Below are 22,687 nucleotides of genomic sequence, written 5' to 3' on the forward strand. Positions count from 1 at the left end.
CAACTAGTCATTGTTTTATTTGCAGCTTGGTTGCTGTGAGGTTTTATGTTTGCTCTCCTTGAACTTCCCTGTGTGTAATTGGAGCATTGGCTGGCACTGTGGATATACGACCAGCAGTTCGCAAGCATCCAGAGTCAATCTCTACAAGAACAGGGGGCGTTCATTCAGGTAAGGGAACAGAATTCACCACCATCACCAGACATCTTGCTGTTCTGTCCTGACAAAGTCATAATAAATCTTTCTCATTGGTCTGAAGAAGGGTCCCGACCTGAAGTGTTGTCTAAGGTACATACAAGTGCTGGAGTAACTCAGCGGGTCAGGCGGCATCTCTTGAGAAAAAGGATAGGTGATGTTTTGGGTTGGGATCCTTCGTCAGTCCCTTAATCTGTTGCCTGTCCATTTCCCTTCACATATGTTGCCTGACCCGCCGGGTTCCTCCAGCACTTTGTGTTTTGCCGACGCTTGTGGCATCTGCAGCCTTTTATGTCTTCCAATGAATCATTTACTGATTCAAGGTCCATTATTGTTCACAGTATTGCCGCACACATATATTTTAAAATTTCCCCATCTCACTTATTCAGCCATGATCATATTGAATGGCGGTGCAGGCTCCCATCTCACATATTACTATGTTTCTATGTTTCTATTACTATGGTCTCTAGTCTTTGACATTTGCACCCTGGGAAAATGGTTCTGACTGTCTCCACTACCTGTGCCTCTCATAATTTTATAAACCTCATCAAATCTCTCCTCAGCCTTCAACACTCCAGAGAAAAAATTCAAGTTTGTCCAAATGTGTTGGAAGGAACTGCAGAAGCTGGTATATAGAGTAGATAGACACAAAGTGCTGAAATAATTCCGCGGGGATAGTCTGAACAAGCGTTCCGACCCGAAATGTCACCTGTTCCTTTTCTCCTACGATGTTACCTGAGCTGCTGAGTTGCTCCAGCACATTGGGTCTATCTTCAGGTTTGTCCAACCTCTCCTTATAACTAATACTCTCTAACCCCATCAACATCCTGATGAACCTCTTCTGCACTCTCTCAAACCCACCACTTCCTGTAATGTGGTCACCAGAACTGCAGACCAACTACTCCAAATGCCAACCAACCAAAGTTTTTTTTTAAAGCTGTAACATTTAGTCTTCAACTTTTCCACCAATGTGAACAGATACCCATTGTTCACTCATCCTGGATTATTCATCATTTTATAAACTCGTGTCAAGTCTTCCCCCCTTGCCTTATGTTCTGGGAAAACAATCCTATCCTCCAATTTAATCTTCTAACGATAATCCCTCGGCCCAGCAACCATATTTGTACATATTTTCTGGATCCTCTCCAGCGCCTCCACATCCTTACTACAGGTGCACAACCTTTTATCCGAAAGCCTTGGGACCAGACACTTGTCGGATTTCGGACATTTTCGGATTTCAGAATGGAAGATTTTTACATTATTTTCTGGATCCTCTCCAAAGCCTCCACCTCCTTACTATAAGAATGCAACTGGGAATGGACCAATGTTTTAGAAATGTTCAGCATGATTTCTCTGCTTGTGATAAAGCTCTCTCCTATGATTCCTTTGTGATTTATGTCTGTCCATTAACATATTCCTTTACCTCCTTTGTGATGGGAAGTAGATATTCCCCAGGTTCATTACTTTGTGAGAAAATAAATTTAGCCTTATAGCTTTCTGAACTGGATAATCCCTTATTCTGAAACTATGGCCCCATGTCTGAGATACACTTAGTGTATCTCTTGGCATCTGTTCTGTCAGTCTCCATTGGAATTTTAAATAGAAGCAGAAAAAGTTGGAATCATTCAGCAGGTCAAGCAGCGTCTGTGAAAATAAAGACAGAGTTGGTGTTTTAGGTTGAAGCTTCAGAATTGTATATGTTTCAATAAGATCACCTTTCATTCTTCCACACTCCAATGAGTAGAGCCCCAAACTGCTGAACCTTTATTCATACGTCAACCCCTTCATTCTCGAAACATCGTACACTTTCTCTGCACTGGGTCCATTGCAGACACATCCTTCAATACATATGGAGACCAAAAACTAACGTTTCTATTGAAGTGTCCCTCCATTAATACACCATACTCCTTACCAATGTTCCATTAGCCTCGCAATTAACTCATGTTTTCTGTTTTATGACTTACTAACCACCTGCCCCCCTCCTTCCCAACAGTTTATGCTGCAACATTTTGCAACCCCACTCCATTGAGATATTAATTAGATGTTTTCATTATTCTTTCCAAAGCAGCTATCCTCACATTGTCCACATTACATCTGCCAGCTTGCCCCCCCCAATCTTTGTGTCACGATGCAGGTTCTTGCAACCTAGCTATCTTGGCGTGATCGGCAGATGTGTGGCTACAGTCCACTCGGTTCCTTAATCTTAGTCATTACATAGATTGCATACGGTTGAAGCTTTGGCACTAATTCCTGAGACACCCCACTAGTTACCGACTACCAAAGCCAAAATTGACCTATTTATCCCAACCATCTATTTTTTGTTGGTTAGCCAATTCATGCCTATGTATTAGGCCTAATGCCTTGCAATCCTAACCTTATCCAATAACATATTATATGGAAACATTGAATGTTTTCTGTCAATCCAATCTGTTGTGTTTCCTTCCAAATCGTTGGGTCATTACATCTTTAAACACTTTTTCTCATGAAAGCAACTTGTATACTGGTTCACTACTCGTGAAGCTATGCCAAACATGCATATGAGCATCAAACATAAAACGTCTTAAATGCTTTTTGTGCAACCTGAGTCCTAATTCCCTCCAAATGGAATGGAGGAAGGTTTTGTAGAGTTGAATGCAGACATTTTAAAGAGATCTACCAGTCAACGGAGCTCAAAACCAACTGAGTGAAAGGGGAAAGAATATTCTTGTGTAAGAAAGAACTGCAGATGCTGATTTATACTGAGGAGAGACAAAAAGTGCTGGAGTAACAGCGGGTCAGGCAGTTTCTCTGGAGAAAAGGAGTAGGTGACGTTTCTGGTTCGAGACCTACCTTCGAACTGAGAGTCAGGGGAGAGAGAAACTGGAGGTATGAAAAGGTGCAGAACAAATCATGGCCGGCACTAATGACTCAAGGAAGGTGGAACCCACAATGGGCCAAGGTGATAATAATGGGCCATTGTGGGCTTCGCTTTTTTCCTGAGTCATCTGTGCAGCCTCTGATTTATTCCGTACCTTTTCACACCTCTAGTTTTCCTCTCCTCAGACTCTCAGTCTGAAGAAGAAGTACAGTTTTCTGTCTCCAAAATCTTAGGAAGGACATTATTGCCATAGAGGGAGTGCAGAGACGGTTCACCAGACTGATTCCTGGGATGTCAGGACTGTCTTATGAAGAAAAACTGGATAGACTTGGTTTATACTCTCTAGAATTTAGAAGATTGAGAGGGGATCTTATAGAAACTTACAAAATTCTTAAGGGGTAGGACAGGCTAGATGCAGGAAGATTGTTCCCGATGTTGGGGAAGTCCAGGACAAGGGGTCACAGCTTAAGGATAAGGGGGGAAATCCTTTAAAACCGAGATGAGAAGAACTTTTTTCAAACAGAGAGTGGTGAATCTCTGGAACTCTCTGCCACAGAGGGTAGTTGAGGCTAGTTCATTGGCTATATTTAAGAGGGAGTTAGATGTGGCCCTTGTGGCTAAGGGGATCAGGGGGTAATGGAGAGAAGGCAGGTATGGGAGACTGAGTTGGATGATCTGCCATGATCATATTGAATGGCGGTGCAGGCTCGAAGGGCCGAATGGCCTACTCCTGCACCTAATTTCTATGTTTCTATGTTTCTAAGAAGTGTCTCGACCTGAAACGTCACCTATTCCTTTTCTCCAGAGATGTTGTCTGACCCGCTGAGTTACTCCAGCATTTTGTGTCTATCTTTGAAAGAATATTCATGCAGTGGTTTTGGTTAGTTTGGAGTCAGACATGGTGAGATCTACCATGTTGTACGGTTATCAATTAACCAATATTGAGTGAATATGCCCAATGTAATTGATAGTAACTATAATACTCACATTCTGATGCCCACCAGTTAATCCAGTTTTTCTCATGAACCTAAAAAGAAAAGGAGTAGGTGACAGTTTTGGTCGAGACCCTCCTTCGAACTGAGAGGCAGGGGAGAGAGAAACTGGAGGTATGAAAAGGTGCAGAACAAATCAGAGCCGGCACTAATGACTCAAGGAAGGTGGAACCCACAATGGTCCATTGTTGGCTGTGGACAAGGTGATAATAATGGGCCATTGTGGGCTTCGCTTTTTTCCCCCGAGTCATTTGTGCTGGCTCTGATTTATTCCGTACTTTTTCACACCTCTAGTTGTCCTCTCCACAGACTCTCAGTCTGAAGAAGTGTCTCGACCTGAAACGTCACCTATTCCCTTTCTCCAGAGATGTTGCCTGACCCGCTGAGTTACTCCAGCATTTTGTGTCTATCTTTGAAAGAATATTCATGCAGTGCAAGGTTAGTTTGGAGTCCCGTGGTGGTCTTGCCATGTTGTACTGGTTATCAATTAATGCAATATTCCCATGAATATGCCCAATGTAAGTGATAGTAACTATAATACTCACATTCTTGATGCCCACCAGTTAATCCAGTTTCTCATGAACCTAAAAACAGTATTTCTTTCTAAAAATAAAAAGTTAAGGCAGTTTGCCAAGTTAACACTGCTTGTTGTTTGGTTCCTAGTTTATCTCAGAACAGTCCAACCGATGACTCCCGCAAAAGCTGTACTGTGGGGATGGTCAATATGATACTGTCTCTACTTTCTTCAGCCTGGTTTCCTTTGGACCTTTCTTCTCATCAAGATGCTTTAATATTATCTGGAAACTTGCTGGCTGGTAAGTAGAATTATATATTTTTTTAAATCCTCGCTGCCGGTCAGTGTACCCAGGATTATTCTCTGAGTTACCACAGAATCATAGAGACATGCAACAAAGGAGCAGGCTCTATAGGCTCACCCTACCATGCTGCCTGTGGTGCCTATCCATGCCTATCCATTAGCAATAGGCTCTAATCCCCTACCCCTACACCCAACCTCAACATGGTCCGGGCCTGCCATGATGTGGAGCTCTTCTACCGTCGCCTCTGTCTCCGGGACTTTTACTTCAGAATAGAGTCCTCACCTCCCAGTGATAACCCCTTTCTCCCGTCTCCAAATGTCCCGTCTCGAGACATTCCTCCTCCTCTTGGACCCCCCCCCCCACCGCCAGCCTTTTACCCTCTCTAGGTCTTTGCAGTCTGAAGAAGGATCCCTACCTGAAACACCACCCGTCCATGTTCTCCAGGGATGTGGCCTGACCCATTGAGTTACTCCATCACTTTGCGGTTTTTTTGGCCCTAATCTCATTCTGTCCTTCCTACCCAAGTACAAAAAGCCTTTTAAACATGGTAATTGTTCTACACATTTTTAGTACCTAATCTTCACCGTGATTCACACTAACTAGTTTCACAGCTCAGTTTACATTTTAGTCCTTCATTCAAGTAGCTAATTGCTCATTTAGTCTCGAGGATGCTTGGTAATTACATTTCTGGAATTGTATCTTCAACCTGAACCCTGGGGACAAAAGTTCTGATTGTCCACTGATATTAATCTGGGCATTACTAGGTTTTCAAGAGAGTTAGATTTAGCTCTTAGGGCTAAGGGAATCAAGGAATATGGGGAGAAAGCAGGAACAGGTTACTGATTTTGGATGATGAGCCATGATCATACTGAATGGCAGTGCTGGCTCGAAGGGCCGAATGGCCTACTCCTGCACCTATTTACTATGTTTCTATATTTACTCAATACACAACATTCATGCAATATATTCCCGTCCACGGATATTTATAACATCTTTGTATTCTGTATTTATTATACATTTATACATGTCTAAATAATATGATGCATATGTTGTGCTTGTGTTACTGGTCTTGAATTGTATCAGTGATTTGTCTAGTTGGTTGAACTATCAGTTTATGGGAAGTGAACCTTTGGTACTTTTATTCCTTATTCGCTAAATTGATTTCAAATGTACTGAGGATCAATAATTGAATCCCTCTCAACTTAATCTTCTTGTAATTTTTTTAATGTTGTTAGCCATTGCACCGAAATCTTTGAAGAATCCCTGGGCCAATGAAGATGATACCAGTGCGACCACTAAAATTGAAGAGCCATGGCCTGCCTTGGCTGACAGGTCGTTGGTCGGGATGGTGGAGCAACTCTTTTCTCATCTGATGAAGATCATCAACATATGTGCACATGTGATTGATGATGTTACACCTGGCCCAGTACTGAAGGTATGTGTAGGGTGGCAGCATTCCTTGCATTCAGTGTAATTCCATGCAGGAGGAGGAGGAATAGTGGAAGGAGTGAATAACAATCTAAACAAGCTACATCCAAGCCCACTGTGGCGGTCTGCGGACTCTGCGCAGCACTCATTAAGTTGCCTCAGTGTCACAGAACTGTGATACAAGCCAGCAATGCTGATATTGAGGCACACAGAGGAGATTGGGGGAAATAGGGATTTTGCAGATTGGTGTTGCAAGGTTGAATTTTACCTACAATCTACTGAAGAATGTAAACGGCCTGAGGGATTGGTAGATTTAGGTTTATTATTATTATTGTAATGTGTACGAGGTTACAGTGAAAAGATTTGTTTTGCATGCTATCCAATCAAATTAAATAATACTATACATAAATACAACCAAGCCAATCACAACAGAGAGTGAAGAATATAGTTCTCAGCATTATGACGTGAGAGACAAAGTGCAACGTCCACAAAGGGGCAGAGGTGAATTTTGACAGCACCCTAGCTTGTGAAAAGATTGTTCAGATGATTGATAATAGGGGGGAAGAAACTTCTTGATGCCTACTTTCAAGCTTCTCTACCTTTTGCCCGACAGGTACAAGAAGGAGCAAGTGGGGGTGGGTAAGGTCTTTGATCATGTTGGCTACTTTCGCGAGGCAATTGTGGATTGAGTCAATGGTGGGGAGTTTTGTCTGTGTGGTGGTGGACTGGGGTATAGCCAGCACTCTACAATTTCTTGCGGTCTTGGTTAGAGCTGTTCCCAGACCAAGCTGTGATATAAATGGTCTCTTCCTCCTCCTTCTACTCTCCCCCTTCTGAAATAAATAGGGTTATTATCCTTTACAAAATGACAACCTCTCATGCAACTTTCCATTAGGCAGATGCTGAAGTGTGTGGAATTGAACTTTGCCTTCTGAATGCAAGGTGATAAAGCATAAAAGTTGCCTTCTAAAATTGGAGCATTACAAAATCCAGCGGTAATAGATTTGAGTGGGTGAGAACAGTAACCCTTAATTTGATTAACAAGATGATTAGTGCCACAGTTAGAATTGTGCTGAATTCTACTTCCCAGGCAACTCTCCCATCTCTCTCGACTGCACCATCGCTCAGCCCTATCCGGCGCAAGACCAAGGAGAGGGAGTCAGCAGAACAGATGGCTGCACCCATGAGTCCCAAGAAAAGTACCGAGTCCAGTCCAGGTGGGAGAAATTCTTTCCTGTCGCCTGTGTGTCTGCTAACATTCCTTCATACAATAGAACTTCAGAATTGAACTGCCGGCAGTCATAAAACACAAAATACATGCAACATGAAATTAAAGTGACGAGTGGAAAGGATTTGGGGATGTGCAAAGATTGGGGGGGGAAGGGAATCAGTCTACCCCACGACAGAAGGAGAGGTGTTGTACAGTTTGATAGCCACAGGGAAGAAGGATCTCCTGTGGCGTTCTATACTGGATCTTGGTGGAACCAGTTTGTTGCTGAAGGTAATCTTCAGGTTGACCAGCGTGTCATGGAGGGGGTGAGCTGTATTGTCCAAGATGCTCCGCAGTTTGAGGAACATCCTCCCCTCCAAAGTAAAAAGAGAGAAAAGACTTTAGACGTGCTTTTCTTCAGCTGGGAATAAATATGAAAAAAGTGGCAGTCGCTGGAAATCCGAAACAAACACAAAACATATCAGTCTGAAGAAGGGTCCTGACCCGAAACATCACCTACCCATGTTTTTAAGAGTTGCTGCCTGACCAACTGAATTAATCTAGAACTTTGCCCTTTTTTGTAAACCAACACCTGCTTCTACACAAAATACTGCAAGTTTTCAGAAGGTCAATCAGTAGCTGAGGAGAGAGAATGTAGAGAGGTCAATAAACATACAAACCAGCACATCTTTGGGATGTGGGAAGAAACCCATGCGATCACAGAGAAAGTGTGCAAACTCCACACACACAGCACCTAAGGTCAGGATCGAACCTGGTCTCCAACTCTGAGAGAGTCTGTGACTCTAGGAGAGTCACAGAGTCTATCACTGTAGTTATTGGGCTTGGATTAGAAGAGATAAGAGAGGAAAAGGGGAGACTTGTGTAAATCATCAGCATTGATCATTTAACCCCAGTGGTCTATTTTTGTCCAAACATTCCTCCATTCTGATGTTTATTTGGACGTCGGCTTTGCCTGCCTTCACATCTGCAATTCTTGTAAAACAAAACGCATGTCAAGTGTTTGAGGCATTGGAAATATTTGATACAGTGCTATTTAAGTATGTGGGTTAGTTTTATCATCTTTGAATATATAACTTAATCGGAGCATTTCCTCATATCGGAACCAAGGCCAACAGTTCAGTTTCTAAATATCCTAAGTATTTTCACCTTCATCTATAAATTCCCACATAGCCTTGATGTAATCTCTTCTGTGCAAACTCTTTCAGCTGTAACACAACTCTTTTAAGAGTGTTTAATTCTCTTTAAAAGGCAACAATTAAATTCTTACTCGCAGCAGCATAACGCCCACAAACAAAGCTCATGGATAATGTCTAATCAACAAAAAATTTCATAAATGAATGATGTCACTACTTAGTGGCTTTCTGAACATTTCCATCTTTCTCATTGACCTGCTGTTGGTGTTTGAGCACTGTCTTGACAGCCTGGTCTGCATGTTGGGGATTTTTTTATTCTTGCTGGTGTGGACTTTTGGAGAATTGTTTTAAGCGAAGGAAGAGGTTGTGAGGGTTTAGGGAAGAGGAAAGGAGGTGGAACGTGCTGCAGTGGGGCTAATTAGTTTGGAGATGCAACATGGAGACAGGCCCTTTGGCCAGCCGAGTCCATGCCAACCATCGATCACCCGTTTAGGCTAGTTCAATGTTATCCCACTTTCGCATCCACTTCCTACACACATGGAGCAATTTACAGAGGAGAATCAAGCGACAAACTCGCACGTCTTCGGGACGTGGGAGGAAACCGGAGCGTACCAGAGGCAACCCAAGCTGCCGAAGGGAGAACATGCTAACTTCACATAGACATTATCTGAGGTCAGAATTGAACCAGTTTTTCTCGACCACAGTTACCAAAATGATAGCGCTCAACATTTAATATATTTGTGCCTGAATATCCTGGTATAAATTCATAAGTCACAGGAGCCGAATTAGGTCACTTGGCCTACCAACTGTACTCCGCCATTCAATCATGGCTGATCTAATCTATCTCTATCAACCCCATTCTCCTGCCTTCTCCCCATAACCCCTGACACCCTTACTAATCAAAAATCTGTCAGTCTGTGTCTTAAAAATACACAATGACGGCCTCCACAGCCGTTTGTGACAATGAATTCCACAGATTCACCACCCTCTGACTCAGGAAATTCCTCCTCATCTCCTTTCTAAAGGTATATCCTTTTATTTTGAGGTTATAGCCTCTGGTGCTAGACTCTCCCACTAGTAGAAACATCCTCTCTACTACTTTATCTGGGCCTTTCACTATTCGGTAAGTTTCAATAATGTCCCACTTCCTCCTTCTAAAAATCCTATCTCACCATGTAACTGAAAATACTGGCTGTTTAATGAATAGTGCTATTCTGATTATTTTGTCATGCTGTCTAATTAATCCCACCTCAATTTTTTTTGATTTCCTATTTACACTAGTTCTTTGTTATCCCATTCTCTCATCCACTCCCTACACAATAGGGGCAATTTTATGGGAGCCAATTAACCTACTTAATCTTTGGAGTGAGGGAGGAATCCGGTGCACTCAAACGAAACCCATGTAGTCACAGGGAGAACATGCAAGCTCCACACAGACAGCACCCGTAGTCAGGATCGAACCTGGGTCACGAGCACTGTGAGGCAGCAGTTCTACGAACTGCGCCAATTTGCCGGCTTTAGTGTGTTTAAAAACTTTCCTCTGGTTATTTTGTCAATACTCACTGTAAATTTGTATCCACTGGTTCCTGGTCCTTCTACCCATATTAGTGGATGTGCTTTTTTTGGAATGTGAACTTTCATATTTTACTGTGATTCCTATGCTTTCTTGCAGCTGCCAGGCCTGCAGATGCTGTGGGCATTGCACCAACTAGCAAGTCCACGTCCCTGGGTAGTTTCTACCACCTGCCTCCATATCTGAAGCTGCACGATGTTCTGAAGGCTACATACGCAAACTACAAGGTACCAGCGCAAAGTGGGCATTTCACAAATCCAAAGGTGCTACTCTTCCACTCATGGTGATGTTGCACCAATCTAGTGCCCTTTAATTAGAATGAGTAGATGCTGCTGGATTGGCTGTGTTATGTAAGTTATATAAAATTGAGAACCCGGATCTCTAAAACAAAATTGGGATGGGGCAATTTCTGACTTCTGGCGATACTTAACCATTTAGCTTAGAAATACAGCATGGAAACAGGCCCTTCGGCCCACCAATCTCACACCGAACAGCGACCACCCAAACACTAGTTCTATCCTACACATTACGGACAATTTACAGAAGCCAGTTAACCTACAAAGACCCGGAGAATACCCACGCGATCACAGAGAGGACGTACGAACTCCGTAAAGGCAGCACCCATAGTCAGGATCAAACCTAGGTCTGTGGCGCTGTGAGGCAGCAACTCTACTGCCATGCCACTGGGCTGCCATTGTGTCTCCCACTTGATGCAGTTACATTGGTTCTACTGGCAATGATTACTGTAAAATAAATGATTTACTCTTATGTAAACTTCATGGAGCTTGCATAAATCAATGCGCTCTGTGAAGACTTGTTAGTAATCTGTGAAAAATAAAACACAATTGTGGGGCCTCATGAAATGATGCAGGGTATAGCCCAGTCCATCATGTCTGTGTGAGGTGTTTGAAAACTCTTGCCAAAAAAAAAAAATAACTGCTGGAGGGGCTCAGTAGATCAGCAACATATGTGGAGGTAGAAGGTCTTGACCTTAAACGTTGATCATTCCTCTGCTTCCACCAATGCTTCTTGACTTGTTGAGTTCCTCCAGCTGTTTGTTCCAGACCACGGCAGTTGCAGTCTCTTTTCTCCGTTTGAAAGCTGGTACCACTTTTTCTCTCTATTGATATTGGTTTGTTACTTTTTGTTTACCATTGGTCTAAGCTGTCAAATTTTCCTCCTTTTTAAACATTCATTCAATTCCTTTTCGTTTCGCATCCTTCTCTTCAGATCACTAAATTTGTTAAAAAAAAACTGCACTCCTCCCCCCCGCATTCCTCCGTTCTTTTCCCAAGTACTGTCAGGCTTTGTGACCTTGGGTCTGTATCCTCAGCTTCCTGAGTTGTTCATCAGTGGAAACTTTTTAGTGATCTATTCAAATGATCTTTCAAATATCTCAGCATTTGGAGCTCATCAATTAAAATGTCTTCTCTATTGCTTCAGGTTACTCTGGACCTTCAGAACAATAACGAGAAGTTTGGCAGCTTCTTACGGGCAGCATTGGATGTTTTGTCTCAGCTTCTGGAGATTGCAACACTTCCAGACATTGGGAAGGTAAATGGAGAATTTGAAGTGTATTCTTGTGGAACTATTATTAGATCTCACCTCCATAGGTGGCTTGGCTCTGAGCTCCATAAAAGTCTCCAGCGCCATTAAGAAGGCTTAGTTTAGCTTAGAGATACAGTGTGGAAACAGGCCCACTGAGTCCATGCTGACCACGGTCACTCTGTACACTAGTTCTATCCTACACACTAAGGACAATTTACCGAAGCCAATTAACTAGCACGTCTTTGGAATATGGGGGGAGACCGGTGCACCCGGAGAAAACCCACGTGGTCACGGGTAGAATGTCCAAACTCTGTACAGGTAGCACCCATAGTCAGGATCGAACAAGAGACTCTGCCGCTGTGAGGCAGCAGCTCTACTGCTGCATGACTAGGTGCCAAAAAATATCTCCAAGTTAATATCTGAATTGAGAGATTACAACTGTTAGGGAAGAATGAATAGGCTGGAACACTATTCATTCCAACAGTGAACGTTTGGATATAGTAAACATTTTGGTTGGTTTCAGTCATGTAGAAACATGTCAACCTGAAGGCTGACCAAATCTGGGGGCTCATATGGCGAATAATTACTCTCCAATAAGCGATCATAACAAACTTATTTTCCAAGTGTGCAGGGTGGTACCCGGGGCAAATATCAGGAATAGAGAAGCTGGAGGACAAAGGTTGGGTGAAGCTCTACTTGAGCAGGGGAGCCAATATGAAATTGATGGGCGGAATGGCCTGAACACATGCTGTGCATGTAATGAGGTGCTTCTTAGAGTTTTTCCTGGACAAATTCATAGCTGATCTTGGAGTATGGACTTTAGAAGCACTTGAAGTATAGTTTTAACAATTATTTTATTTCTAACACCTAATGTTGCATCTATAAAATCCTTTGCAGTGTGTGGAAGAAATCCTTGGCTATCTGAAGTCTTGTTTCTGCAGGGAACCCATGGCAGCCACAGTCTGCGTACAGCAGGTAAAGAGTCTTCTGTCTTCTTCCCATCTCTGGCCTTTGTCCACCTATCTGCCAATTAAACCCCACCTCACCTGTATCCACCTCTCACTTGCCAGGCTTTGTCCATCACCCCCTCTCCTCCAGCTTTCTACTTCCCCTACTACAATCAATCCGAAGAAGGGTCCCGACCTGAATTGTCACTTATCCATTTTCCGCAGAGATGCTCCTTGACCTGCTGAGTTACTCCAGCGCTTCAGGTGTTTCTTTTTCAATACCTGCTGTATTGAAGAAGATGCACAAACAATGCCGTAAATGACAACAATTCTGTGCAAGAGGGCGATGGGCCAAATGCAGGCACAAGGGACTAGCCCAATATACCAACATGGTGGACATGGACAAGGTGCGATAAAGGGCCTGCTTGCATGCTGCACAGCTCTACGACTATGATTATGCAGATATTTTTGTAAGACGTGGGAATGCCCAAACCAAGGGTATTCTAATTGTACTTTTAATTTGTCATGCTCCCATGGTTCAAATGTTTTTTACTATTATTCCGGTCCACCATTAATTTTGTGGCAACTGGAAATGTGGCTCCTAGGCCGGGTGAGGCGGCCAATCTCTATCTTATCGGCACCTCTGGCCGATCCCCCTGTGTCTCTGGAAGTCCAGCCCGACTGGAGCCAGCCGATCCGTTCCCATAGCTGACTTCTGAGGCTGACGTTTTGTGGGCTGGGTATCTTGGCCCCCCCACCCGAGCCCATGACCTCTGTTGGTCTGTCAAAATGGGTAACATGGCAGGGCTCCGGTTTCAGTAGTAGATCTGTATAAAAGTTTGAGATCTGTGCCTCAAATCAGTCAGTGCCAGGTTTCCTCTGCTCCAACTCTCAGCACTGTCTTGTTTATTTTGTGTTATTTATCCCACGTCAGTGAATTGAACAAAACATCATTTTTACAATTCTCCCTTTTTGAAATCGTGCAGAATTTCTGTAATAAAAACTTCATTAAATGAGGCACTGTTTCTCATGATTAACACAATAGTTTTCCCAGAGTCCAAGTCCAAACAGGCATCACTAAGAAACGCATTATCCAGTCACTGATTCAATCATCATCCTTCATGAATTTCTGAAGCAAAATTTGTGCTAAATTACTACATTTCGGAAGGTAATTAAATGTAAGGCATTTTGAGTTGGCCTGAAGTCATTACTGGCACAAAAAAATAACTCCCTTTTCCCTCCCCACCAGCCAACAAATGAACTTACTGAAGCAAAACACTGTGCTGGATTAAATAATTCTAGATTGAATGGAGGAAGGAAAATCATTATTTCGAGCTAGTGGGTCAATAACTATAAATCCTAAATTTAATGTGAAACATGAACTGCTAGAGGAACTCAGTTGGTCAGGCAGCATCTGTGTGAAGGGAATGGGGACCCTTCTTGGTGAAACTCAGCTGTGGGATTAGAGATGTTATGGGTACTACTGTTTGGGAATGATGTAAAGACATCAGTCTGAAGAAGGGCACAGACCCGGAACAACGCCAATCCATTCCCTCCATAGATGCTGCTTGACAAGCTGAGTTACTCCAGCAATTTGTGATTTGCTCATGATTTCAGCACCTTGTGTCTCCAAATTAAGCTATTATATTAATTAACATAGACACAAAGTGCCAGAGTAACTCAGCGGGCCAGGCAGCATCTCTGGAGAAATAGGGTGGGTGACGTTTCGAGTCACAACCCTTCCTCAGTCTGAAGAAAGGTCTCGACCCAAAACGTCACCCATTCCTTCTCTGCAGGGATGCCGCCTATCCCACTGAGTTACTCCAGCATTTTGTGTCTATCTTTGGTGCAAATCATCATCTTGTGTTTATAATTTGCTATTGTGTTTATAATTTGTTTGGTTGTTTTGTTGTTTGTCTTTTGCACAAAAAATCCGCGAGCATTGCCACTTTCATTTCACTGCACATCTCGTATGTGTATGTGACAAATAAACTTGACTTGACTTGACATCTGCAGTTCATATCTACACATGAATGTTTCTATTGATTGTTATCTGCTTTCATTCAGCTATTGAAGACGCTGTTTGGGACAAACCTCGCATCGCAATATGATGGCTCCTCCTCGCACCCCGGCAAGTCACAGGGGAAGGTGCAGCGCCTGGGCTCGTCCAGTCTGAGGCCGGGACTGTACCACTACTGCTTTATGGCGCCGTACACCCACTTCACGCAGGCGCTGGCCGACGCCAGCCTGAGGAACATGGTCCAAGCGGAACCTGAGCAGGACACGTCCGGGTGAAGCATTATGTCAATTCTTACACCGTATTCAACTTGTATTGCGATGCAAGATCAGATTGGAATCACAGTGTGCAAAATTTTGTTTCAAATTAAAAGATACAGCAGGGAAAAGACCTTTCAGCCCACTGTGTCCACACCAACCTTCATCACCCATTCTTAATAGTTCTATGTAATCACACTTTTACTTCCACTCGCTACACAAAAAGTCATACGGCACCGAAACAGGCCCGTCGGCCCAACTTGCCAACTTACCACCGACCAAGATGCCCCATCTACACCAGTCCCACCTGCCCACGATCGGCCAATGTCCCGCTAAACTTTTTAATCCATGTGCCTGTCCAAATTTATTTTAAATGTTCTTGTACCTGCTTCAACTACCTCCTCTGGCAGCTCGTTCCACAAACTGACGAGCCTCAGTTTTGCTAAAACTGAACACAATTCGGAGCATTTAATTACAAATCCACAAACCAATCTGCTGAATTGACTTCCTCCGTGGAAACAAAGCTAATTACAGGCCAGTTATTCTATATAATGATCAAAAAGCATGAATAGTTAGATTAATCAACTGACACTTTGTTAAATATTTTGCACAATTATTTGTTTTGGGTAAATCCATGATAATAATTGGTGACGTGCAATTTTTAGGACAATGGCAGACTGTTGTGAAAATCCCAAACTTATACAGTTTTTTGGTTGCTTAACTCTTAGTTGGTTTGATGTACTGCAGAAGGTTTCATCGCAACTGAAGGTTAGCATGACGAACGTGACAAGGCATCGAGCTGACAAGGTACAGTCTGGTTTAGTCATCATACAAAGCTTTTGTTAACTAATGGATAAGCATTGAAACGGAGCATGTGGGTATTTATCCGGTTGAGAAAGCATGCAGAGATTGAACAGGGGGCAGCATTGAAGCTAGTTGGGGAGGGGAGTCTATGCAAGATGAGAGAGGACATCATACTGCAGTGGACCAAAGGGTAATTATAACTTTTTATTTACGTAATATCTCTGCTATTTCACAGTAGGTCAGTACATGGTTAATCATCTCGTTTTAAATTAGTTTGGTTTAGTATAGAAATACAGCATGGAAACAGGTCCTTCAGCCCACCTAGACGACACCGAACATCAGTCACCCATTCACACTAGTTCTGTTATCCCACTTTCACATACACTCCAAGGGCAATTTACAGAGGACATATAACGGGCAAACCAGTGGGACGGGGAGGGAACTGGAGCACCCGGAGGGATAGCTCACAACATAAAAGCTTTTCACTGTACCTCGGTACATGTGACAATAATAAACTAAACTAATAAGCTAAACTAGACTAAACCCACGAAGTGGCAGGGAGAAAGTGCAAACTTCACACACAGAGACAGCACCCGAGGTCAGGATCGAACCTGGGTCTCTGGCACTATGAGGCAGCATCATCAGCTGCACTATTGTTGGAGATTACAGGCGATAAAATGGCCGGGAGATATCAAGTTTTCATCCTCAGACCTGGGACAAGGAAATCTCGGAGATATTTGGGAACCATGAGCACAGTCATTTTTGTTCCCTCCTGAGTATTATATGTTTTGTCCCTAATGATTGGATGCTGTATTCCAAACATGATGAGAAGGATCTTAGCCCAATACAGTAGTTACCCGAGACCGTGTGCCAGTGTGCATCGTTGAAGTTATATCACTGCCAGTTTGTCTCAATTTGTTGTGCACTATTCATGGAGTCGAAGCTTTCAGATGGGCAAAGTTTAAAGGAGATGTGCAAAGCAAGATTTTGTACACAGGGTGGTGCATGCCTGGAATATACTTTCAGGAGAGGTAATGAAGGGAGATACAATAGTGGTATTTAAGTAGCGTTTAGATAGGCACATGGGAATGCAGGGAGTGGAGGGATATGTATCAGGTGTAGACAATTGGCATCTTGTTCAGCGCAGATATTGTGGGCCGAAGGCCCTGTTCCTGTGCTGTATTGTTCTATTGAGTTTTAATTCTTTGATGATCTTTTGGCACTGACAAAGAGGGAGTAGTTTTCTCTGCCATTATTCCCAACTTTCGAAACCACAAAAGCAAGCAAACTGGTCATTGATTTTGTGATAAATATGCTGTGTTTGTCCATTGACAGCACGTTTCAGAATGAGATTGCTGTGTGATGTGATTGCAACATGTATAATGTGTGCTGTCTTGAACTTCAGAATACGATACACAACTACATCCGCCTCTTTGAGCCTCTGGTCATCAAGGCCTTGAAGCAGTACACCACGACCACCTCCGTCCATCTGCAAAGGCAGGTGCTTGACTTGTTGGCCCAGCTTGTGCAGCTCCGGGTCAACTACTGCTTGCTTGACTCCGATCAGGTTGGTGCTTGCTTTGGTTAGAAATATCTCCATGATATGGGCCAATAGAAATATGGGACAAAGGCAGGCAAATGGGACTAGCTTCGATGGGCACCTTGGTCGGCATGGGTGAGGTGGCCTGAAGCCTCTGTTTTTGTGCTGTATGACTCTATGACACTAAGTGTGGACAAATGGAACTAGCTTACATGGGACACCTTAGTCGGCATAGAGACGTTGGGCTGAAGGGCCTGTTTCTGTGCTGTATGACTCCACATCCCTGCGATGAACTATGGCAGGAGTTGAGGTGGTTGAGAGAGAGGCAGAGGGTGATGTCTGGTTCTTTAAAAGTAAAAACAAGGTATGTGAATTTAAAGGCACTATCTTTAAATATACATAATAACACCATCTGGAAAAGTGGTGGGGGGGGGGGGGGGGGGAGGTAGGGGAAGAGAGAGAACAGCTTAAGATATATTTTAAGCAGTTAAGCCTTCGTGTCCCCCTCTTTGAAACACTTGCATTAAACAGGTAAATTCAGTAAAGATAAAGATCAGCCAGAATGAGAGGCAAGTTATATACGTCCTAAGCAGAGAAGAAAGTTTATTTAGCCAGTTGCGACAATGCCCGCTGCGTAATTGTGGTTGTACCACCAGTGACAGGGTCTACGCCCAGAGGGCATAACTTCAGAATAAAAGGATGCACCTTTAGAAAGGAGATGAGGAGGAATTCCTTTTGGGTGGTGAATTTGTGGAAGTCATTGCCACAGATGGCTTTGTAGACAATAACAACAATTGCACAAATTGCTGGAGTAACGCGGCAGGTCAGGCAGTATCTCTGGTTTTGGGTTGGGACCCTTCTTCAGTGTTCTCCCCCCAACCCCATCACAATCAGTCCAAAAAGGGTCCTGGCCTGAAGCATCGCCAATATCCATGTTTTCCCAAGCGGCCTGTCCCGCTGAGTTACTCTAGCACTTTGTGTAATTGTAGTTTTTGTTACAACATTTTTCAAATATTCCTCAATGTCTTGTAGCTCCACAGCTGTGGCTGAACTAAATATTTTTGCTATTTTCTAGAGCACACAACTTTATGGAGAAAATTGCAAGACCCTATCAATCAGTTATACTCCAAAGAACCAAAGAACCTGCCAAATTTGCACTCTGTAGGATGTTAGTCTCTCATTAAAGGAAGGAATTAGATGGAAACTAAATTCTGTTGCCAGATTTCTTGGGGCCCATTTCTTTCATTCAATCTTCCGATAAGCAATATTGTATCTTGTTGAAAAGAGAGGCGCTCTCGTCTATTATCTTATATTGTGCAGGACGTTTTCAATTTAGTTTTGAATTTGCCTGGGGCAATGTTTTAGTACTTGCCTTTCCATTCTCGTTGGCATTGCAATGTTATTACATCCACACCAGAGAGTGTGTTTCACCTAACAGGTTGCTCCTGAGTCTAGACCAGTGGTTCCCAACCTTTTTTTGGCCATGCCCCACCTAATCACCTCTAAAATCCTGATGCCCCCCCCCCCCAATGTGGTGATATATAATTCTTATCATTTAAAAAGTGAACTCCATTTCAGCTGAAGAAGCTTAAAACGCCAATACCTTGGTTTAAACAAGCTTCAAAAGAACATGGCATCCATGAAAAAGAAAAATGAAATAAACAAAAGACAGTTAAAGTTCTGAGCAAGAAATTACTAAAAAATTGTAAAAAAAAAGAAAAAAACATTAGGTGGAAATTGCCCCCCTTAAACATCAAATTGCCCCCCTGTGGGGCGTACGCCCCACGTTGGGAACCACTGGTCTAGACAGTAAGTGCTCTTTGACAGAGACTTTTGAATAAGCATATGGATTATGTGTAGGCAGATAGAGGTTGGTCTTTGCATCATGTTCGGCATGGATATTGTGGGCCTGAAGAGCCTGTTCCTGTGCTGTACGGTTCTATGTTCTAACTCATTCTATGTCCATGAAGAAAGATTGAACTGGGTTATTTTTCTCTTGACAAGGACATAGCAGATATATTTTAAATTATCATTTAGCTAAACATGGAGTTATAAGTATGAGATGATCACTAATAAGTCTTACAAGGAATTCAGGAGAAATCTCTTTACACGAGTGCATTTTTGAGCAAATTGCATAAATGTATCTGAGGGTAAGCTACTTAAATAAACGAAGAGGAAACAAATAAAATAGTTTAATGTTAGAGAAAATAACAACAAAAAAATCTGTAATGGGCAGCCTCTGTGGAGGGAGGAATAGATCAATGTTTCAAGCTGATTACTGTACAAAGTGAGCTGAACTGGAGCGGCAAGATCTTGTTTAGCATGTACACTAGTATGGTCCCATTTCTGCTGTAAACTCTATGAAATAATAATGGAATTGGATTTCTTCTTCTTGTAGGTGTTTATCGGATTTGTTCTGAAGCAGTTTGAATACATAGAAGTGGGCCAATTCAGGTGAGTGCTAACAGCGTTAGGATTTTTAGCTAGTTGTTTTATTTTCCTATTGGTTCTTCTGGGTTGACTGGTCAGCAGCATATCGGTTGCAAAGAGGCAATTATGTTGAATTAAATATCTATTTTTTGAATGTTCTATGTATGAGGAAGTTGGGGCAAGACAGTGCCAGAGATCAAGGAAGGACATATATACCCCGTAGTGCCAGGGACACTGGTTGGATCCTGATCTCGGGTGCTGTCTGTGTGGAGTTTGCACATTCTCCATGTGACTCCGTTGGTTTCCTCTGGGTGCTCTGGTTTCCTCCCACATCCCAAAGACATGTGGGTTTTTAGGTTAATTGGCCTCTGTAAAAATGGTGGAGAAAGTGGGATAACAGAACTGATGTGAATGGGTCGGGGGTGGTCGAGGGTGAACTTGGGGCCGAACATGCTGTATCTCTAAACTCTAAAATTCTGAATGAAACATACAGCACAGAAGCAGGCCCTTTGGCCCACAATGTCTGTGCAGACCATGATGTCAAGTTAAATTGATCTCCTCTGCCTGCACTTGATCCATACACTTCCATGCCCTGCATATCCATGTGCCAATCTAAAAGCCTCTTCAATGCCACTCATGTATCTACCTCCACCACCACCCTAGGCGACACGTTCCAGACATCCACCACCCTCATGTAAAAAATAACTTTTCCTGCACATCTCTTTTAAACTTTGCCCCTCTTGTCTTAAAGCTATGCTCTTTTTGGGATGTATAGAATTTGGCTACCTGGCCCTTCGAAGTGATTGTATCATTCATCGAGGCCTACCTAGGTACTATTTCCTGAATTTATCCCTAATTCCTAGATTTCCTACATTTCCACAAATAAAGCAATTATTTGAATGAACTCCGTGACTCGACTATGCAACTCCATTAGAGAGAATTCCAAGGATTCACCACCTTCAGAGTGAAGATATTTATCATTTTAGTCTGAGATTAGATTCCACTTATTGTGAAACTGAGAGTTCTCTAGTCTCCACAGCCTGAGGCAACATGCTCCTTGCATTCATCGTATTGAGCCTTTGAAAAAAATTACGTTTCAATGAGATCTCCAATCATTCTTCCAAATTAAAGGGAATAGAGACCAAGTTTGCTGAATCTATTCTCTTACAGCAAACCTGCCATTTTTGGAGAAACAAGGAACTGCAAATGGTGGTTTGCAAAAAAAAAAGCACAAAGTGCTTGAGTAACTCAGCGGGTCAGGTTGCATCCCTGGAGAACATGGATAGATGACGTTTCGGGTCAGTACCCTTCTTCAGTCACCTATTCATATTCTCCTGGAATGCTGCCTGACCCGATGAGTTATTCCTGCACTTTAGGTCTTCTTTCAGAGTTTAATTATTTTTGGTTAAAAATGAAAAACTCCAAATCTTAATAATTTACAAGTTGTTTACTTAATTTTATCTGTCTGTTTATTTTTTTCAGGGAATCCGAGGCCATAATTCCAAATATATTTTTCTTCTTGGTGTTGCTATCATATGAACGCTATCACTCCAAACCAATCATTGGAATTCCCAAAATTATCCAACTGTGTGACGGGATCATGGCCAGTGGTCGGAAAGCCATCACACATGGTAATGACCCTGCCTTCTGATCAGTGTTTATCCTTGTTTCTTGTTTTAAAAGCACTGCAAATTTGTATGTCATGATTGTTGATAACTAACTCAAAATTAGAAAGTATTTTCTGCAATGTGAACTTTTTCCAAAAGATGGATTGAAGGTTGTTATTTTAAGTGTCTTTTTTTAACATCAGTACTATTTGAATACGATTTCTCTGCTTAATAACGTTTTACGGGTGACGCAGTGAGCAGCAGTGGAATTGCTGCCCTGCAGCGTCAGAGACCCGAGTTCGATCCTAACAATGGGTGCTGTCTGTACAGAGTTTATACATTCTTCATGTGACCCAGTTGTGTTTTCTTTGGGTGCTCCGGTTTCTTCCCACACTCCAAAGCCGTCCAGGTTTGTAGATTCCGGTCTAAAACTTACCTCCCTAGTCTTGTTCAATCAAACACCAAATACGAGCACTGGAAATCTGACTATCCTTTATTGTACAGAATACCTATAACAATACCGCGGGACTGATCCTTGTCTCTATTTATTCCAGCCCAAACAGCCTTGTGCAAATAGGACAAATCCCAGACGATCGGCAAACCCCAATGTTCCCCACTCTTTTATACCCGTACAAACCAAAGACGCAAAAATACATGGGGTGGGAGGCAACCCCTACAAGCCAATTACCAATGCGGGCTGCAAAGTACATGGAATGACAGTTCCCTAACTCAATCATGCAATAGCACATAACATAGTTTCAACACAAAGCACTTGGGGGGGGGGGGGGAGAGACACTTCCATTAAGTAAACAAACATTATCACTAGGTAAAGAAACATCTTTGGTGAGGCCACTCTCCTGGACCAATCACAATTAGCGGCGGGAAGACTCTGCAACATAATTGTAACCCACCATTTCCCCTACCAATCCCAAGCATGCTTAGCTCCTTCTGTAAAATCTCATACATATTAACAACTTGCAGGTTATCTGGACAGCAACCTCTACACAACCCCTTCCCAGGCTTCAGACCAAAGATCCTATAGCAACCAAGATAGATCACTCAACGAAAAAGACGTAGTACGGTCATGGGCAGAATCATGGGTAATTTTCAGCCACATTTCCGTAACCGGCTTCCGTCTACGCGCCAAAGATCCCATAGCGGAGCAAAGATAATTAGTGCGGAGACGGAAGCCGGTTACGGAAACATCCTCGTAAAAATAAAAGTTATTTGGTAAAAATCTTCTCCTCATTTTCAGAATTATAATTTATGAACACAAACTGTTCCCCCGCAACGTTGATTACACTGCGAATCGG

General features: G+C 42.8%; 1 protein-coding gene across 2 annotated transcripts in view; it reads left to right on the top strand.

Moving 5' to 3' along the window:
- Nucleotides 1-22,687, top strand: part of htt (huntingtin) — a 201,683-nt gene that overhangs the window by 94,698 nt on the left and 84,298 nt on the right. For both annotated transcript variants that reach the window (XM_055632294.1, XM_055632295.1), the window contains exons 23-34: nucleotides 26-168; nucleotides 4,705-4,856; nucleotides 6,095-6,294; nucleotides 7,378-7,504; nucleotides 10,324-10,451; nucleotides 11,668-11,778; nucleotides 12,670-12,747; nucleotides 14,787-15,010; nucleotides 15,722-15,800; nucleotides 17,203-17,364; nucleotides 19,736-19,791; nucleotides 21,250-21,398. In XM_055632294.1, coding sequence (XP_055488269.1) covers nucleotides 26-168; nucleotides 4,705-4,856; nucleotides 6,095-6,294; nucleotides 7,378-7,504; nucleotides 10,324-10,451; nucleotides 11,668-11,778; nucleotides 12,670-12,747; nucleotides 14,787-15,010; nucleotides 15,722-15,800; nucleotides 17,203-17,364; nucleotides 19,736-19,791; nucleotides 21,250-21,398 — 1,609 coding nt within the window. The remainder of the gene's footprint in view (nucleotides 1-25; nucleotides 169-4,704; nucleotides 4,857-6,094; nucleotides 6,295-7,377; nucleotides 7,505-10,323; nucleotides 10,452-11,667; nucleotides 11,779-12,669; nucleotides 12,748-14,786; nucleotides 15,011-15,721; nucleotides 15,801-17,202; nucleotides 17,365-19,735; nucleotides 19,792-21,249; nucleotides 21,399-22,687) is intronic.

The sequence above is a fragment of the Leucoraja erinacea genome, chromosome 3 (assembly GCF_028641065.1).
Source record: "Leucoraja erinacea ecotype New England chromosome 3, Leri_hhj_1, whole genome shotgun sequence".
Taxonomy (NCBI): Eukaryota; Metazoa; Chordata; class Chondrichthyes; order Rajiformes; family Rajidae; genus Leucoraja; species Leucoraja erinaceus.